This window comes from Lepidochelys olivacea (assembly GCF_965140295.1).
Source record: "Lepidochelys olivacea isolate rLepOli2 genome assembly, chromosome: 3".
NCBI lineage: Eukaryota > Metazoa > Chordata > Testudines > Cheloniidae > Lepidochelys > Lepidochelys olivacea.
In genome coordinates, this window is record NC_140413.1 from 173722283 (window position 1) to 173742474 (window position 20192).

Here is a 20192-nt window from a genome sequence, read left to right on the forward strand (position 1 = left end):
TCCCCGTGCCCCCACGGGCACCGACACAGGGATCCCCGTGCCCCCACGGGCACAGACACAGAGACCCCCGTTCCCCCACGGGCACCGACACAGGGATCCCCGTGCCCCCACAGCACAGACACAGGGAGTCCCGTGCCCCCACGGGCACCGACACAGGGAGTCCCGTGCCCCCACGGGCACAGACACAGGGATCCCCGTGCCCCCAGAGCACAGACACAGAGACCCCCGTTCCCCCACGGGCACCGACACAGGGATCCCCGTGCCCCCACGGGCAGAGACACAGGGATCCCCGTGCCCCCACGGGCACCGACACCGACACAGGGGGTCATGTGCCCCGCCCTAACCGGGCGCTCCTGGCGGGCCTGGAGACGGGGCCCCCTGGCGGCCTTGGCCAAAGGGAGCCGTCTCACGCCCTCGTAGCCCCGCGCTCTGGCTGGGAGGGAGCCGCAGGAACTGGGACCTTCCCCCCAGCAGTGCCCTGAAGCTGCCTCCCCTCCTCGCAGCCGCGGGAGGGGTCGGGTGGCCCCGCCCGCCGTCCTGTGGCCGGGCAGCCTCTGGCTCCTCAGTGGCCGGCGCGGCTGCCGCTCAGGCCCCTGGCTGCCCCCGCCGCGGGGATGGTGGGACGGGCGCGGGGGAAGCGGTTAGAGCCGCGGCGGCTTCGACCCTAACGGAGCCTGGAGCTGCGAGACAAGAGACGGGACCGGCCTCCTGCTCAGCAGCCAGCCGGAGCCCTGCCAGGTTTGCCGCGACTTCTTTCCCCCCTTCCTCCCTCAGGGGCCGGGACCCCGGGGCTGCCGCCTCCTGCGGGCGGGACCGCCCCCCCCCCCCCCATGAGCCTGGCCGCTCCGCAGCAGAGCTCCCGCAGCCTGTGCCCTCAGCTCCCAGCGGGGCCTGTGCGGGGGAGCGGGGTGGCCCCCGCCGTGGAGCCCCGTCCGGCCTCAGGCAGTGGCAAAGGGGACATCGTAGGACATTAAATTGTGATGTCATAGAGTCAGGATCAGGACATCATAACGTGGCAAAGGTCATGCTGTCATTGCCTTGTGATAATGAGGTCATCCACTGGGCTAACATACTGATGCACCAGAGCAGCTTTGTGTGTCTATACACGACCTGCCTAAAGTGGAGAAGTGACAACACGGAGACCTGCATGGTGATACAGTAGCTTCCTGCACACCTGTCAGTCACTAAAGCTTCTCTGTGCCCTATGCCCTTTCCCAAGAAAAAACCCCTACACTTAACACGAAAGAAATGTATGTGTGTATTGACACCCTCACCTTGCAAATCCCATTAGTGAGTGCAAAGCTTGTTCCTACTGTAATAAGGAGTTTTACCTTATACCAGTTTAAAGTATAAGTTAGTGAAAATAGTCTTGTTTTTAGCATTTACTTATTTGACAGTGCTTTGTGTACAATGGGTTATGGCTGTAAAATCAATTAGCTCCTGATCCTGCAATGAGCTCTTTGTGAGCAGACCTCTGCACTCTCACAGTTCTCCATTGCAGCCAGTGGAGCTCTTTAGGAGTTCACATATGTAGTGCTTATTGCAGGATTGGGGCAGAGTTGATTTCTTCTCTCGTGAAACTACCCATATAAAAATCTACAAGGGAACAGAAAAACCCTTTATAAATCAATTTTTGAAAGGATTTTTTAAAATTCAGGACCTCTCTCTATCGTAACTTGGAATTATATTAAAGGAGTCAATAAAAAAAACCACCACCAAAGTTAACAGTGTTCCTTCATAGCTCAGTACAGTGGTCGGTGACAAGCTCAAAAATGTCTTTCTTGGAGAACTCCCAGACAGGGGCCATCTCTCCAGTCATCCTCTCTATGCAACATCATTTTTACAGTTACAGCACTGAAAATCCTTCAAATTTGGGGTCCCTGAGATTAGGCACATATGGTCCACATATCACCAAACATTAATATCTCAAAGTGATTATATGTTTTGGAGCTGGGAGAAAATCCTCTACAAACTGTTTTGAAAACTGCACAATCCTGGTAAAACACAAAGGCCTATCCAACCAACTTTCTCCAGCCACCCACCCTGAGGCTTATATGAATTGTTAAACTAAAACAGTGTTGTATTAAAAAGACAAAACATCATAACATTTTTGATTTTTATATCACCACATAGTTTTCCTTTCATTATTTAAACAATCTCTATTCTTTCTGGCTCCTTGAAATGTGTGGAGAAAAAAAAAACTTACCAAAAACTTTTTTAAAAAGGGTTTAAATCATCCCAGACTTGTCAAATTTGTCTCAAGTAATGTCTGATGCTATAATTATAATTTACACTTTTTATGGGGGTTTGTTAGTTTACAAAAGATCTTAGATTAAAAAAAAGTAGGAGACAGTGAGGAGGGAAAGAACAGGAAACTTATGTAGGTTATAGTGCTGAATCAGAACACTTTGTTAAAGCCAAGAGATGAACTCATTTTTCCCCCTCCCTTGAGGACTCAAACAAGAAACAGGAAGTCATTGATTCAAAGGAAGATCATTCACTCCACAATTGTAAGTTTATTTTGTGCCAATAAACATTTCCAGAACCCTTTATGCCTTTTGGATAATAGGAAATAATTTATTTTCACTCTTTACATCAGTGATATTTAGACAGTAACTGGATATTAATTAGCTTGTACACTGAGAAGTTCCACTTAGCTTGCACAAACACAACATTTCAGTATATGGGTATATGTTAATGACCAGTGTGTAACACCCAAATAGCCTTAACTCTACCTTGCAGTGGTACACTTGCAGAGAAGCAAAAACTCCATGACAACCGTAACTATATACATTTTCATCTTCCCAGTAACCACAAGCACTGTTAATCAACATTGTCTGAGCTGACTCCATCCTTTGTGGCCATACTTGGTCAAAAGGGGGGAAAATAAACAAACCCCACTGCTATAAAAATTCCTAACTGGACAAATAGCCCTAAGAAAGTCTTCAATCCCCATATTGTCCCCCCAGATTTGTGCACGGATGGAACTCTCCTTGTTTGGATCTGCTTCTTCCCACACAAAGTTTGCAGATTAGTTGTCTCTGTGGCACCATCTTCTTGCTTCTGCATAAGGGGTGAGAGTGGAGACTTGGGGAGCTAATGACAGTTATGGGCAGGCTGGGAAGGAATGAACATTGTGCCTTTTGCAGCTCTGCAGAGAATCCTGTGAAGAGCTAATACAGCATGAGGTTCAGTCCCTAGTAGCATGCCTGCTGAAGCTATGCTCCCCAGTATCAGAAAGGATAATGGGGGTTAGAGACAGTGCCTTCCAAAGGTTCATCAGGTAGGGTGAAGAATGAAGAAATTAGAAACCTGGAAGGTTTACAGTCTAAGACCCTAGTTCTGCAAACACTTATGTATATGCTTAGCTCTACTCATGTTGGTAGTCAGATTGAAGTCGATAGAACAGTTTGTGTGCTTAAAGTTAAGAAAATGCATAAATGTTTATAGGATTGAAGTCTAAGGCTCTGATTCAGTAAAGCATTCATATTAAAGTTAAGCACATGCTTAAGTCCCATTGACTTCAGTGGGGAATTAGGTACATGTGTAAGTGTTTTGCTGGGCAGGGATGGACTTTAGTACACGCCTAACCGCTTTCTTGTTTTGGGGCCTAAAAGAGACACTTGAAGGATTGGGTATGGGGATGTAACATGAAAGCAAACGAATATGGTGAAGAATTGACACAGCCTTTGACAATCACATCTGGTTATTGACTGTTTTTGTTTCTTCCTTTCTTCTAATTTTTTAAGTAAGGTACAGATCAGGGAAGGAATACGTAAGTTAGTAAGTGCGAAGGAGTGAGTAAGAGCAAGCTAGTGGGAAAAGGAAGAGGCACAATCAGTTTGTTACCTGCCTATCCACGATCAGCAAATGGTTTTGTAGGCATCACAGCAGAGATGAATCTTAAATAGGGATTGAAAGTAGAGGGCAGTGGTAGTACAGATTTTATGAAATAGGAAAAAGTATGAAGGTATGTGAGTATTAGCCAAAGTTGCCAATGTGAATGAGTTCAAAAAAAAATCCATAATTAACACACAGAACATTTAATTTCAACATCTACTTGAATTAACTGCCCAAAAACTTGGTTACCACAGAGTTATCGTTGCCCAGGGGTGCCATATGTTGTTCTTCCAGCATCTGAAAGGTGGCTAAACTTTATCCTCTGAAAGCCAAGCAAAGACAAGTTAAGGTAACAAATTTAAACCTCTTAAAACCAGAAGTTTAAGTTTAGCCACACTCCACATGCTGGAAGGGCATGTCTCAGCACTAGGCAACCTTGACTCTGCATTAATTATGGTTTTGGACAGTTAATTTCACTCACCCCCAATGTCCCACAGCTCAGCTCTCCCCCTTCACTGCTTCCGACTCATTCGCATAGATTACTGCGGTCACAGAAGGCACTGACATATGCATGTTAGTCCCTTCAATCCCCCTGCATCGTCTCCTTGTCCCCGCATCTCTCTGCCTCTCCAACACAGATGAGTCCTCCCTCTTTCAGTGTTGCCAAGTCTCACAAATTTATTGGAAATGATGCAATTTTGGCCTCTTCTGGAGCCAGTCTCACAGTGATAGGAGACGCTCCAGCATTCATGCAATTTTCAGATTATACAGGGGAAAACCCCCTTAAATTGGCTGCCTTGCCTACTTTTCTGCCTCCTGGAGAACAGCTAATGACAGCTGCTTCAGGAGGCAGGCAGAACTCTCTCTCTCCCCCCCCCCTTCTCCTCAAGGGCAGGTTTTGGATAGGGAAAGAAAGACATGGAGAAGGCAATACATTTTCACAAGAGAGATGGGGAAAGGAGGTAGCAGAAAGAACCCCTTATCTTAGGGCTCCTTCCCGCCACCTCTCTTGTGAAAAACAGGTTAAGTTCTTCTCTGCTCGTCCCTCTTCCTTTCTAATGCTGCAATCCCAGGAGAAAGGAGAACCTTCTTAGACCTGCCCTCCCACCAGGCATGGGAATGGGTGAAGAACCGCTACACCTCCATGAGGAGGAAAGGTGCTCTGGAGCACAGAGCAGATGTGAGACTGCAGGCAATGGGAGTGCAGAGTTGTACGAGTAGGGGGGTGGACTGGGTTGGATGTGAGAGCTGGGAGGGCACAAAATTAACTGATTTGGGGTTGAGGGTACAGAGTCAGTGTGGGGGCTGGGGCACAAAATTGATTGATGTAGGGGTGCAGTGGCCAAAACTTACTTCTTACTGTAGACTGGCAACACTAATTGTCAGACACATTGGGGGAGTTCAAAAGTCAGAAGACAGCTCAGAAACATTTAATCTTAAAAAAAACCACATAATATTTTGGGATGTGTGTGGCTCATTGTGACGGAGGTGCTCTACTCACCATTGAGCAGCACCCCCTTCAGGAAAATTAGTTTAGCATCCCTTTCCAACAGTCACACAGCCCATCATCCCACTCACTCACTCCTTCCCTCTCTTTCACCATTTTCCGCTCTCGTCCTCTCAAGTAATCGCAGTGCAGCTACTTCACAACTCAGCCCTCCTGCCAGGTCACACCATGGTTTCCCCTTTGTGTGTGTGTGTGTGGGGGGGGGGGGGACACATCTCTGGACAAGTATCATTCAGCAATCCTCACGCCTGCTGCTCTGACCCTGTCATTCCTGCAGTGAGGGGCAGTGAACCAGCAGACTGCCTGAGTCACATCATCACTTGGCAGTGGTTGGTAGGGGAACCCAAGCCCACCCTCTACTCCAAGTTCCAGTCCAGGGCCCTTTACCAAGTAGCCAAGGTCTGCCGTTTCTGTCACATTACTGCTCTCAGCCCTGGACTAATTCCTATCTTGCTTTCACTCTTCCTACTCAAATTCTTCTCTCTCCTAGGGTCTACTAGCACAGGTGCCAACTGTGTGATTTGCCGGGGGGAGCTCCACCCTGTGCCCTGCCCCCACTCCACCCCTTCTCCCAAGGCCCCACCCCCACTCCGCTTCTTCCCGCCCCTGCTCCTCCCCACCTCTTCCCCAAGGGACAATTGATGCCTCCCCAATGGGGGTGTGGGGGGCACGATCTAAAGAGGAGGTCATGTATGTATCCTCCCCCGCACACCCAACATGGGGCCACCATGCTCTCCCCATCCCACGTTACTTGTGGGGGGGGCACTCTGTCATCCCTCTGGGCCTGACCCCCCAACCCCTGGCACGTTCTGCCGCTCTCCCTGGCAGGAGGGAGCCCAGGTCACTGTTCTGCAGCTACCTGAAAGAGCCTGGCTGGGGAGGTGGCTTCCACTCCCCGCCTGGCTCTGCTGCTGGGGACTGCAGCGGAGCGAGCCGGAAACATGCCAGGGGGCTCTGGCTTGCTTGCCCCTGATCCTGAGCACCCAAACGGGAAGCGAAGCCACCTCCCCAGCCAGGTGGTCTCAGGCAGCTGCCAGTCTGCCATGCTGCTCAGCAGCATCTCAGCAGCCAGAAGAGGCTAGTTCTGCCCCTTCTGCTTCTGGCCCCGCCGCTGCTTCTTCTCTCCAGCATCTGGAGCACTTGCCTCCGCAATGCGTCACCCAACATCTCCCTCTCCCCATTCCCCAGTGCCTCCTGCACACCACTGAACAGCTAATCTCCTAGTGCCTCCCACCTGCTGCAGAGGGGGAGGAGCAGATCTGCTGGTGGTGGGAAACAAGGGGAGGAGGGGCCCACCAGTGGGTGCTGAGCACCCACTATGTTCCCGCCCCCCCATGAGTGCTCCAGCCCCAGCTTCAGCACCTGTCTACTAGATCTCAGGAATTCCTATCCTTCCTTACCTCAAGGCAGGGAGTTCCCTACACCCCGTCTGCATTTCCCCAACACCCGTCCCCCGTTTTGTCAACTAGTTACATGCAGTGTTCCCATTTAGCGATTGTTTGGAAATTTGAATTGAAACTGAAACATTAGTACACCACTTTAAAAGCATATAAAGTGTATGATAAAATACATATATCTGAAAAAGCATAATAGATTTGAAAAGTGTGAACATAGACTAGCTTCCTTATGCAGCTGTTTATGATGTCAGTTCATTTTGGTGATGTTGGCCAACCTAATAATTTCAAATTATGATTTGTAATCAAAGTCTAAATGAACTCTCCCTGACACCTAGTAATGAGCTGGGGGTTGGGGTGGGAAAGGTTTCAGGACCAGATTGAATTTACATTCACACCTAATCTACCTAGGTATCCAGCAAACAGTGCTGTGTTGCCAAGTGATAGATTTTGGCTGGGGATGGGTTACAAATCACTTGAATGGGGGGGGCGGGAAGGAGGTAATGAAATATTGTTTTTCTTATTGTAGGAGTAAAGGGCAGTAGAACTGTGCTGATTGAGGGCATCAAGAGAGAGGGTGGGGACAGGTGTTTTGCTTGATGGTCTGCCTGAGTCACAAGTACTATTTGACCTGCCCCTCTCCACTGTTTAAAGACATAGCAGATTAGGCTCCATAGATAGTCTTGTTTTGTTAAGTGACCATTACAGCTGAAATCACTGATAATCAGGTCTAAGTGCTTAGACCTGCTGTGGGACAGTGTTTAGAGACAGCCCAGTCTGTACTAGAGTGAGGTTCCCCCACTGAGAGCTCATCTGAAATCACCGAGAGGTGTATGGAATCTCAAGAGACCAACTCGCAGAGGTCACAGCGGCAGCAGAAGGTGATGGCACAGGGCCATTGGCAACAGAGCAAATGGTGGCACAACAAACAGTAGCCAAAGCGAACAGTGAGCAGCTGGAGGAACGAGCGAGGTGCCTTCTTGCCCCCCACCTGGGAGGTGAACTCATGTGAAAGCACCTCTGAGTCTCCACTGACCAAGGACAACACCAGTGAGTATTAATGAGGCTGTTAAGAATGCTGGAGACACAACACAGTTCATGCGAACAAACATGGCTGTGGCATCATACTTTCTATTTAAGCAAGAGATACTACAAATCGGAGGCCAATGTTAAGTGCATTGTCACTTGTTCATCCTTAGGTTGAGCACTGGTTCCGAACGAGACCAGCAAACGCTCACTATCTTTCTGCAAGAAGCTCAGCTGACTGGCTAGACGCATGTGGTGCAACAGTGAAAGATTCAACAGTTGAAAAAGTGAAGAACTCTCACCACATTCAAAAAATTTGCATACAGGGCTGATGAATGCATTGATGCAAATGGGCATCAAGTATTGTCATTGTGTACGTTATCTAAAGCACAAGATCAAATCCACACAGACACACCCCTGGAACCCCCGACCTGGGATATTCTATCTACTACGCAAGATCCATAAACCTGGAAATCCTGGGCGCCCCATCGTCTCAGGCATTGGCACCCTGACAGGAGGATTGTCTGGCTGTGTAGACTCCCTCCTCAGGCCCTACGCTACCAGCACTCCCAGCTATCTTCGAGACACCACTGACTTCCTGAGGAAACTACAATCCATCGGTGATCTTCCTGATAACACCATCCTGGCCACTATGGATGTAGAAGCCCTCTACACCAACATTCCACACAAAGATGGACTACAAGCCATCAAGAACACTATCCCCGATAACGTCACAGCTAACCTGGTGGCTGAACTTTGTCCTTACCCATAACTATTTTACATTTGGGAACAATGTATACCTTCAAACCAGCGGCACTGCTATGGGTACCCGCATGGCCCTACACTTTGCCAACATTTTTATGGCGGACTTAGAACAGCACTTCCTCAGCTCTCGTCCCCTAACGCCCCTACTCTACTTGCACTATATTGATGACATCTTCCTCATCTGGACCCATGGAAAAGAAGCCCTTGAGGAATTCCACCATGATTTCAACAATTTCCATCCCACCATCAACCTCAGCCTGGTCCAGTCCACACAAGAGATCCACTTCCTGGACACTACAGTGCTAATAAACAATGGTCACATAAACACCACCCTATACCGGAAACCTACTGACCGCTATTCCTACCTGCATGCCTCCAGCTTTCACCCTGACCACACCACACGATCCATCGTCTACAGCCAAGCTCTGCGACACAACCGCATTTGCTCCAACCCCTCAGACAGAGACAAACACCTACAAGATCTCTGTCAAGCTTTCTTACAACTACAATACCCACCTGCAGAAGTAAAGAAACAGATTGATAGAGCCAGAAGAGTTCCCAGAAGTCACCTACTACAGGACAGGCCTAACAAAGAAAATAACAGAATGCTACTAGCTGTCACCTTCAGCCCCCAACTAAAACCCCTCCAACGCATTATTAAGGATCTACATCCTATCCTGAAGGATGACCCAACACTCTCACAAATCTTGGGAGACAGGCCAGTCCTTGCCTACAGACAGCCCCCCAACCTGAAGCAAATACTCACCAGCAACCGCATACCACACAGCAGAACCACTAACCCAGGAACCTATCCTTGCAACAAAGCCTGTTGCCAACTGTGCCAACATATCTATTCAGGGGACACCATCACAGGGCCTAATAACATCAGCCATGCTATCAGAGGCTTGTTCACCGGCACATCCACCAATGTGATATATGCCATCATGTGCCAGCAATGCCCCTCTGCCATGTACATTGGTCAAACTGGACAGTCTCTATGTAAAAGAATAAATGGACACAAATCAGATGTCAAGTATTATAACATTCATAAACCAGTTGGAGAACACTTCAATCTCTCTGGTCACGCGATTACAAACAAAAAAAACTTCAAAACCAGACTCCAGTGAGAGACTGTTGAATTGGAATTCATTTGCAAATTGGATACAATTAACTTAGGTTACCTTGATAATGACTTAGCCACTCCCAGTCTCTATTCAAGCCTATTTCCCCTTGTGTTTCCTCCCCTCCCCCCCACCCCCCAGATGTTCTTGTTAAACCCTGGATTTGTGCTGGAAATGGCCCACCTTGATTATCATACACATTGTAAAGAGAGTGATCACTTTAGATAAGCTATTACCAGCAGGAGAGTGGGGTGGGAGGAGGTATTTATTCATGCTTTGTGTGTATAAAAAAAGATCTTCTACACTTTCCACGGTATGCATCCGATGAAGTGAGCTGTAGCTCACGAAAGCTTATGTTCAAATAAATTGGTTAGTCTCTAAGGTGCCACAAGTACTCCTTTTCTTTTTGTGAATACAGACTAACACGGCTGTTACTCTGAAACCTGGAAGACATGGTGGAGTACAAGCTTTGCTCGGAGAAAAGTGTGACCCTAATCTCTCCAGTGCACATTGCAGAGGCCATCTACTCCAAACTAGCGCCATTATGAGCTGCAGATTCTTTAAAAGACATTTAAAAGCTATAAATTTAATGTCTTTATATTAGTTTTTCAGCAAGAGTCCAAAAAGACTGAATATCTGGAAAATATAGAAGATACACTGGGTATGAAGTTCAAATTAGGCCAACCTGGGAAAACCCTCTGGCTTTCTCAAGAGTGATCCTTTGCTGTTGTCTTAAAATTTCTCCAGCCGTTATTACTGGCTTTGGAAAGTATCTACCAAGATGGGATGGATCTAAGTAGTGAGGCTGGTGGATTACTTTTGCTACTATGTTCAGAGAAGACTACTGCCATTCTCTCACTTGTAAGTCTACTGTTGAAACACTTGGGTCATTAAACAATGCCATTCAGGCATCTGCTACAACAGTAGTAGATCTTTGATCCAAATGTAGCTTCTATTGCTGGATAATCAGTGATCTGTCCCTTGAAAAAGTACTGGAAGAAGCAGAGACTTCAGTCCAGAAGTTGACTAATGAAGTCATTTATATTGCTTTCTTAAGTGAAGAGGACAAGTAGTATTTGTTAAGACAACTGAAAAAGTACACAGACTTGATTCTTAAAAATCTACGACAGCGACATCTAGATTCTACTCAACCTCTACGTAGCTTTTACAGATCCCTGTCCCATAAAACATCGACAGTTGAGTGGAGTAAGGCACTACCAGCAATGGGACTGCCATGTGCTCAGGACAGAATAGAGAATTTGAACACAGAGTGGAATATCATACGACGAACGAATGAAGATTTCACTTCAACTTCTTTTTTATCATCACTAGTGGCTCGACCTGATCTTTATGCTTTGTTTCCTGGGATGAAAGAAGTAGGAATTAATCTCTTGCTACTCCCAGTCACAACAGCTACGGTTGAGCGTTCTTTTTCATCACTGAATAGAATTTTGTGTTCTGAAAGAAGTCACCTTCTGCTGGATCATGTGAATGAACTAATGAAAGAAGGGAAGTACCGGACCTATGAGAAGCCACCAAAGATGAACGCATTGCATTCAAGAAGTTCATTAACAGAGTTGTTCAAAATTATAACAAGAAACCAAGAAGGATGTAGATGTAGTGCTTCATAGAAGGCTCGAGTAGACAACTTTAATTTTTGTGATGATTTTAAAACATGAGTTAAATCTAATAAAATGGTCATGAAACATTTCAGTTTTTACTATCATGCCATACAGTCCACCTTCACCCTCACGGTCTCACCCCTCATCGGCCCTGTCACGGTTCCTCCCCCACTCTGAACTCTAGGGTACAGATGTGGGGACCTGCATGAAAAACCTCCTAAGCTTATCTTTACCAGCTTAGGTCAAAACTTCCCCAAGGTACAAAATATTACACCTTGGACTGGCTGCTACCACCACCAAACTAATACTGGTTACTGGGGAAGAGCTGTTTGGACGCGTCCTTCCCCCCAAAATACTTCCCAAAACCTTGCACCCCACTTCCTGGACAAGGTTTGGTAAAAAGCCTCACCAATTTGCCTAGGTGACTACAGATCCAGACCCTTGGATCTTAAGAACAATGAACAATCCTCCCAACACTTGCACCCCCCTTTTCCTGGGAAATGTTGGATAAAAAGCCTCACCAATTTGCATAGGTGACCACAGACCCAAACCCTTGGATCTGAGAACAATGAAAAAGCATTCAGTGTTTTACAAGAAGACTTTTAATAAAAAATAGAAGTAAATAGAAATAAAGAAATCCCCCCTGTAAAATCAGGATGGTAGATATCTTACAGGGTAATTAGATTCAAAAACATAGAGAACCCCTCTAGGCAAAATCTTAAGTTACAAAAAAGATACACAGACAGAAATAGTTATTCTATTCAGCACAATTCTTTTCTCAGCCATTTAAAGAAATCATAATCTAACACATACCTAGCTAGATTACTTACTAAAAGTTCTAAGACTCCATTCCTGTTCTGTCCCCGGCCAAGACGACTACAGACAGACACAGACCCTTTGTTTCTCTCCCTCCTCCCAGCTTTTGAAAGTATCTTGTCTCCTCATTGGTCATTTTGGTCAGGTGCCAGCGAGGTTACCTTTAGCTTCTTAACCCTTTACAGGTGAGAGGAGCTTTCCCCTGGCCAGGAGGGATTTCAAAGGGGTTTACCCTTCCCTTTATATTTATGACACGCCCCCCAAATCTCAGCTAGGGTGAAACACTGGCTGGGATTTCTTCCTGGAGCTCTAGGAAAACAGAGTTAATACGACACATGCATCTCTAAATATACTACCAAGTACATAAAGACTAACAATATTTTCCACATCTCAAGGAGGATTTTAACCAGTTGATTCTGGGAAACTTTCACGGGAGAGTGCATCAGCCACTTTGTTAGAAGCTCCTGAGATGTGTTGGATGTCGAAATCAAAATCTTGGAGAGCTAAACTCCACCGAAGAAGTTTTTTGTTAGTTTCTTTGACGGTGTGAAGCCACTTTAGTGCAGCATGGTCGGTTTGCAGGTGGAAACGCCGTCCCCAAACATATGGGCGTAGCTTTTCCAGAGCGTAGACAATGGCATAACATTCTTTTTCAGTGACTGACCAGTTGCTTCCCTCTCAGACAGTTTTTTGCTGAGAAACACTACAGGGTGGAATTCTTGATCAGGTCCTTTCTGCATTAAAACTGCTCCCACACCACGCTCGGATGCATCTGTGGTTACTAGGAACGGTTTGTCAAAGTCTGGGGCCCTTAGTACAGGGTCAGACATGAGTGTCGCTTTAAGCTTGTTAAAGGCCTTCTGACACTTTCCGGTCCACTGAACAGCATTTGGCTGTTTCTTTTTGGTTAGGTCTGTCAGTGGGGCAGCGATTTGGCTGTAGTGCGGTACAAACCGTCTGTAATAACCGGCCAAGCCTAAGAAGGATTGAACCTGTTTCTTTGACTTTGGGACAGGCCACTTTTGGATAGCATCCACTTTGGCCTGTAGGGGGCTGATAGTTCCTTGACCCACCTGGTGTCCAAGGTAAGTCACTCTGTTTAGGCCTATTTGACACTTCTTAGCCTTAACAGTTAGTCCTGCCTCCCTTATGCGCTCAAGGACTTTTTGTAGATGTTCCAGGTGGTCTGCCCAGGAATCTGAAAATATGGCCACATCGTCAAGGTAGGCGACTGCATATTCTCCTAATCCCGCTAGGAGACCATCTACAAGTCTTTGGAAAGTGGCGGGTGCATTTCGCAGCCCGAAAGGGAGTACATTAAATTCATACAGCCCGAGATGTGTGATGAAGGCTGACCTTTCCTTGGCAGATTCATCTAGCGGTACCTGCCAGTACCCCTTGGTTAAGTCCAAGGTAGAGATGAACTGGGCCTGTCCCAGTTTCTCTAATAGTTCATCTGTGCGTGGCATTGGATAGTTGTCTGGGCGAGTTACAGCATTTAGCTTACGGTAGTCCACGCAAAAACGTATTTCCCCATCTGGTTTGGGAACTAGAACCACTGGAGATGCCCATGCACTTTCAGAGGGGCGGATTACACCCATCTGTAACATATCCTGGATCTCCCGTTCTATAGCAGTTTTAGCTTGAGGAGACACCCGGTAAGGGTGGACCCTAATTGGGTGAGCATTACCTGTGTCAATGGAGTGGTATGCCCGTTCAGTCAGTCCTGGGGTGGCTGAGAAGGTTGGCGCGTAGCTAGTGCACAGCTCCTGGATCTGCTGTCGCTGCATACGCCCAAGGGTCATGGAGAGGTTCACCTCTTCCACACCACCAGCACATTTCCCTTCGTAATAGACACCTTCAGGCCACTCAGCGTCGTCTCCTCCCTGGGCTGTAAACTGACAAACCTTTAATTCTCTGGAATAAAAGGGCTTTAGAGAATTAATATGGTACACCTTAGGCTTTCGGTTGGAGGTGGGGAATGCTATGAGATAATTAACAGCTCCCAGGCGCTCCTGGACCACGAATGGCCCTTCCCACGATGTTTCCATTTTATGGGCCTGGAGCGCCTTTAAGACCATGACCTGGTCTCCTACTTTGAAGGAACGCTCTCTGGCATGTTTATCATACCAGGCTTTTTGCTCTTTTTGAGCATCCTGTAAGTTTTCTCTAGCAAGGGCTAAAGAGGTTCGGAGGGTGTTTTGTACGTTGGTTACAAAGTCCAGAATGTTAGTTCCTGGAGAAGGTGTAAATCCCTCCCATTGCTGCTTCACCAACTGCAATGGCCCCTTAACCTCACGGCCATATACAAGTTCAAATGGGGAAAACCCTAAACTGGGATGTGGTACAGCTCTGTAGGCAAAGAGCAACTGCTGCAATACTAGGTCCCAATCATTGGAGTGCTCATTTACGAATTTACGTATCATGGCCCCCAAAGTTCCATTAAACTTCTCCACCATGCCATTTGTTTGATGATGGTAAGGAGTGGCAACCAAGTGATTTACCCCATGAGCTTCCCAAAGGTTTTTCATAGTTCCTGCCAGGAAATTAGTCCTTGCATCTGTGAGGATGTTGGAGGGCCAACCTACCCTGGCAAAAATGTCTGCTAGTGCCTGGCACACACTTTTAGCCCTGGTGTTGCTTAGAGCTACTGCTTCCGGCCATCGGGTGGCAAAATCCATGAAAGTCAGTATGTACTGCTTTCCTCTGGGTGTCTTTTTCGGAAAAGGACCCAGAATATCCACAGCTACTCGCTGAAATGGAACTTCAATGATGGGGAGTGGCTGGAGAGGAGCTTTGACCTGGTCTTGGGGTTTTCCCACTCTTTGGCACACCTCACAAGACTGGACATAGGTAGAAACATCCTTGCCCATTCCCTCCCAGTGGAATGACCCCCCCAAACGGTCTTTGGTCCTGTTCACCCCAGCATGGCCAGTAGGGTGATCATGGGCTAAGCTCAAGAGCTTGGCCCGGTATTTAGTTGGAACTACCAACTGTCTCTGAGGATGCCAGTCTTCCTGGTGTCCCCCAGAAAGAGTTTCCTTGTATAAAAGTCCTCTTTCTACAACAAACCTGGATCGATTAGAAGAGCTGAGAGGCGGTGGGTTGCTCCGTGCCGCCGTCCACGCTCTCTGGAGGCTTTCATCTGCTTCCTGTTCGGTCTGGAACTGTTCCCTTGATGCTGGAGACATCAGTTCCTCATTGGATTGGGGACATAGGCTTGGTCCCTCTGGAAGCGATATAGGGGATGGAGCTGTTTCTGTTGACTGTGAACCGCTCTCCGCTGGTGCACTATGTTGGGATTCAGGCTCCGGCTGAGCCTCTTGTGTAGGGTTATCGGCTGCTGCCAGTTCAGGTTCGGTGGGGCCCTCTGGTGTTGAGGTTGCAAGTACTGGATTCAGTGCTGGCACGGGGTCTGGTGTTGGTTGTTTGGCTGGTTCCGGTTCTGGGACTGGTTCTGTCTGGGTCTCTGGGACTGGATCCACTACTGCTGTTGCAGACATTGGCCTGGGGTCCGGGTCCATCACCTCTGACCGGGCCCTGATAGAAGTTTCCGGAACAGAGCTAGGCCCCACGGCTTGTTTAGCCTGGCTGCGGGTGACCGTTCCCACCCTCTTGGCCTGCTTCACGTGATTGGCCAAGTCTTCCCCCAACAGCATGGGGATGGGATAATCATCATAGACTGCAAAAGTCCACATTCCTGACCAGCCCTTGTACTGGACAGGCAACTTGGCTGTAGGCAAATTGAAAGAGTTGGACTTGAAGGGTTGAATCGTCACTTGGATCTCTGGGTTGATTAAATTGGGGTCCACTAAGGAAGCATGGATAGCTGACACTTGTGCTCCGGTGTCCCTCCACGCGGTGACCTTCTTCCCGCCCACACTCACAGTTTCCCTCCGCTCCAAGGGTATCTGGGAGGTATCTGGGCCTGTGGACCTCTGGTGTGATTCCGGTGCAATGAACTGTAATCTGTTGGGGTTCTTGGGGCAGTTGGCCTTTACATGCCCCAGCTCGTTACATTTAAAACATCGTCCAGCTGACGGGTCACCGGGGCGAGGTGGGTTGCTGGAGAACGGGGTGGTGGGACGATAAGGGGTCTGGAGGGTTCTTTGGGAGGTAGGTGGGGCTTTGGGCGGCCCCCGGTAATAGGGTGTGGTCTGGGGTGGTCCCTTCTGGTCTCCGCTCCAACTGCGACCAGTTTTCTTCTTCTCTGCCACCTCCACCCATCTGGCTCCAATCTCTCCTGCCTCGATTACAGTTTTGGGTTTCCCATCTAGGATGTATCTTTCTATTTCCTCAGGAACACCCTCTAAGAATTGTTCCATTTGCATTAGGAAGGGCAAATTTACTGGAGATTCAACACTTGCTCCTGATATCCAGGCATCCCAATGTTTCACAATGTGGTAGGCATGTCGGGTAAATGACATGTCTGGTTTCCACCTTAGGGCTCGGAACCTCCGACGAGACTGCTCGGGTGTTATCCCCATTCTGACTCTCGCCTTGGATTTAAACAGTTCATACTTGTTCATATGTTCTTTAGGCATTTCAGCTGCCACCTCAGCTAAGGGTCCACTGAGCTGCGGTCTCAGCTCTACCATGTATTGGTCAGTAGAGATGTTGTACCCAAGGCAGGCCCTTTCGAAGTTTTCTAAGAAGGCCTCAGTATCATCACCTGCCTTGTAGGTGGGGAACTTTCTGGGATGGGAAGTGGTACCTGGAGAAGGATTGCTAGGGTTTGTTGGTATATTCTGCTGGGCCTTTATCCTCGCCATCTCCTCCACATGCTTCCTTGCCTCCATTTCCCTCTTGTGGGCAGCCTCCTGTACCTCCTTCTCCAGCCGCATGAGTTATCTGTCTTTCATGTTCCCTTTGTTTTTCCTCAGCCTGAAATTTGGCTAATTCCAGCTGTAGTCGAGCCGAGGATTTGGCCATTCTAACCTCTCTGTTTTTAACTAACTTTACACCCGAGGTTTAGAAATAAACAAACAAAACTTGGCTGTAAAATTTTGCTGTGCTGGAATAGAATACCTATTCTCTGATAGTGATTGTCAGCCTACAGAAAAAGACAATTCCCTTGTCTCTGCTCTGGGCCCAAATTAAAGCAAAAAACCTCCAACTACTTGGAAACCTGCTTACCCAGCCCAAAGAAAAAAAAAATCTCTTTTCAAACCTGTGCTCCTTGTAAAACAAAAAAAAAAAAATCAAAATCCTAAAAAAAAAACCCTGCCACTTTTGTCTCCAGGCAAATGGGTAGAGCACACACCCCCTATTTACTTTTAGGAAGAAAAGAAAAAAAAAAACCTCTGGGTTGGAAGACTGTGAATTTCCCTGCAGGAGTTAAGTACCCTGCCTCCAGGCAAAGAAAACCTGCAATTCACAAGATAATCCCCTTTTGTCTCTGCTTGGCCACAAAGCAGAGAGAAACCAAGCTGCTTCCTGGACTTCCTAAAAATTCCTTTTTAAAATCTGTATTTCTAGTTCAAAAAATCTCAACTGGATCTCAAAATGATTTCAGGTTAATCCCACCACTGTGCCACCATGTCACGGTTCCTCCCCCACTCTGAACTCTAGGGTACAGATGTGGGGACCTGCATGAAAAACCTCCTAAGCTTATCTTTACCAGCTTAGGTCAAAACTTCCCCAAGGTACAAAATATTACACCTTGGACTGGCCGCTACCACCACCAAACTAATACTGGTTACTGGGGAAGAGCTGTTTGGACGCGTCCTTCCCCCCAAAATACTTCCCAAAACCTTGCACCCCACTTCCTGGACAAGGTTTGGTAAAAAGCCTCACCAATTTGCCTAGGTGACTACAGATCCAGACCCTTGGATCTTAAGAACAATGAACAATCCTCCCAACACTTGCACCCCCCTTTTCCTGGGAAATGTTGGATAAAAAGCCTCACCAATTTGCATAGGTGACCACAGACCCAAACCCTTGGATCTGAGAACAATGAAAAAGCATTCAGTGTTTTACAAGAAGACTTTTAATAAAAAATAGAAGTAAATAGAAATAAAGAAATCCCCCCTGTAAAATCAGGATGGTAGATATCTTACAGGGTAATTAGATTCAAAAACATAGAGAACCCCTCTAGGCAAAACCTTAAGTTACAAAAAAGATACACAGACAGAAATAGTTATTCTATTCAGCACAATTCTTTTCTCAGCCAATTAAAGGAATCATAATCTAACACATACCTAGCTAGATTACTTACTAAAAGTTCTAAGACTCCATTCCTGTTCTGTCCCCGGCCAAGACGACTACAGACAGACCCAGACCCTTTGTTTCTCTCCCTCCTCCCAGCTTTTGAAAGTATCTTGTCTCCTCATTGGTCATTTTGGTCAGGTGCCAGCGAGGTTACCTTTAGCTTCTTAACCCTTTACAGGTGAGAGGAGCTTTCCCCTGGCCAGGAGGGATTTCAAAGGGGTTTACCCTTCCCTTTATATTTATGACAGGCCCTGACCCCCCCCCCCAGTAAATTCAAACACCCCCTCCCCCCATTTCAATTCCTGGGGAACACACTGCCTCAAGGAGAGTGACTGCTATTCTTCACCCTGCAATTTTTATCTGTTGCTAGTCTGTTGGCTTTATATAAGCCTCACCTGTTCCCTCACAGGTGAGCTTGCTTCCAAACAGCAGCCTCCTCAGAGCCTACATCCTGTTTGCTGCTTAGTTGGTTGATTGGGCCTGTGTGGCCTAATTCAACCCTCTCAGGGCCAGTGTGGGAAGCCCTCCCCCCATCACACTCATGATTTTTGAACTTTTGGGGTTGTCAGTACTGCAGAGGGGCAGGCATCAGTAGGTTTCCCACTAATTGAGGAGGTGGGGAGGGAATGCAGGAATAGTGAAGGGGTTGGGGGCAAGGTGAGTACTTTAGAAGGGAGGACAGAAAGGGTGGCTATGGATAGTGCAGGTGTTTTGGGGGCAGAACTGAAGCCCCTCCTATGCCCCCCTTACTGTATAACTGATCCCACCCCTTTTCCTCCTCCCAGCCTCCTGCACTACTCTGACCTTTGTTTTCCTAAGAAACAGCAGCATGAGAAGGAAGGGCGAGTGTGGAGCCCCTTCCCCACTGCTGCAGGAAGCCTGGGGAAAGAGTGGAGTTCCGGTTCTTTCCATTGTTCAGTGAACCGTGGAGGGAAGGGAAGCCCTGGATCCCACTCCCCCAGCCTGATGGAGTAGACGTGGGGAGGAAGTGTTGGGAGATGGTGCGTTTGTAAGGGCAGGGGCTAGAGCACCACTTTAGTCAGTGTCAGTCTTAGACTAGGGCTCTCTATTCGGGATGTTTGGGTTTAAAAACAAACAAACCACCCCCCAGTAACATTTTAATGTTAATTAAAAAAAAAAAAACCTGCATCTCAGAATCCCCTTGCTCAACTGATTTCAAATTTGGACCACTGGGCCTGCCTCAGCTCTCATGAGGCACAGCACTTTCCAAGAAAATCCCAGTAAACATTTGGATTTTAGAGGACTTTAACAGCTGTGTTTTTAAACCAGTAAGCTAGCTTCCACTTTAATTATTTTGCTGCTACTATCCCCCATAAGGAGTTTTCCTTCCTAACAGAGGCTTAGTTCTCTGCAGATTTCTTCTATGCATGAGAATAGTGTACAGTAGCTAAAGGTTAAGACAGTTGATGTTTCCCCATTTATCAATGGGGAATGTTTTGCAGCTCTGTAATAACTTAGAAAATACATACAAGTAAACATTAGTATGAAACATCCCTTTATTCTAAGTGCCTGTGTAGGCCATCATACTTTCCCCTGCTTTTATAAAACAGCTATGTACAAAAGTTTTAAGTATCCCCTAAGATCAAGGTTAGTATGTATACAAAAAATAGGCCCAGACATATTAAAGGCAATCTGATTTTTTTTTCTCCCCAGCATAAGTATGGCAGATTTTTCAGAGTCAGAAGGAGCTGGAAATTGGAAAGAAAGGTGTGTAACTCTGGAGTCACAGCTGATGAAATTTCGTCTCCAGGCAAGCAAGATCAGAGAGCTGTTAGCAGAGAAGGTAGGTCTTATTATATTAAAATAAACAATTTATAGAGACAGTTTTATTTGATAATAGGGGATCAGACTAGTCTTGCTTTAGACTACC

At 47.2% G+C, this 20192-nt stretch overlaps 1 protein-coding gene across 6 annotated transcripts in view; it reads left to right on the top strand.

Annotated features, from left to right (window-relative positions):
- Positions 1-370: 370 nt before the first annotated feature.
- The window catches only part of PLEKHH2 (pleckstrin homology, MyTH4 and FERM domain containing H2), a 128796-nt gene continuing 108974 nt past the window's right edge, over positions 371-20192 (top strand). For 4 of the 6 annotated variants that reach the window (XM_084623533.1, XM_084623534.1, XM_084623536.1 and 1 more), the window contains exons 1-2: positions 606-738; positions 19976-20105. In XM_084623533.1, coding sequence (XP_084479659.1) covers positions 19983-20105 — 123 coding nt within the window. In that variant the 5' untranslated portion in view covers positions 606-738; positions 19976-19982. Of the gene's footprint in view, positions 739-19975; positions 20106-20192 lie in introns of all 6 variants that reach the window. The other 2 variants (XM_084623538.1, XM_084623537.1) reach the window with 2 other exon arrangements.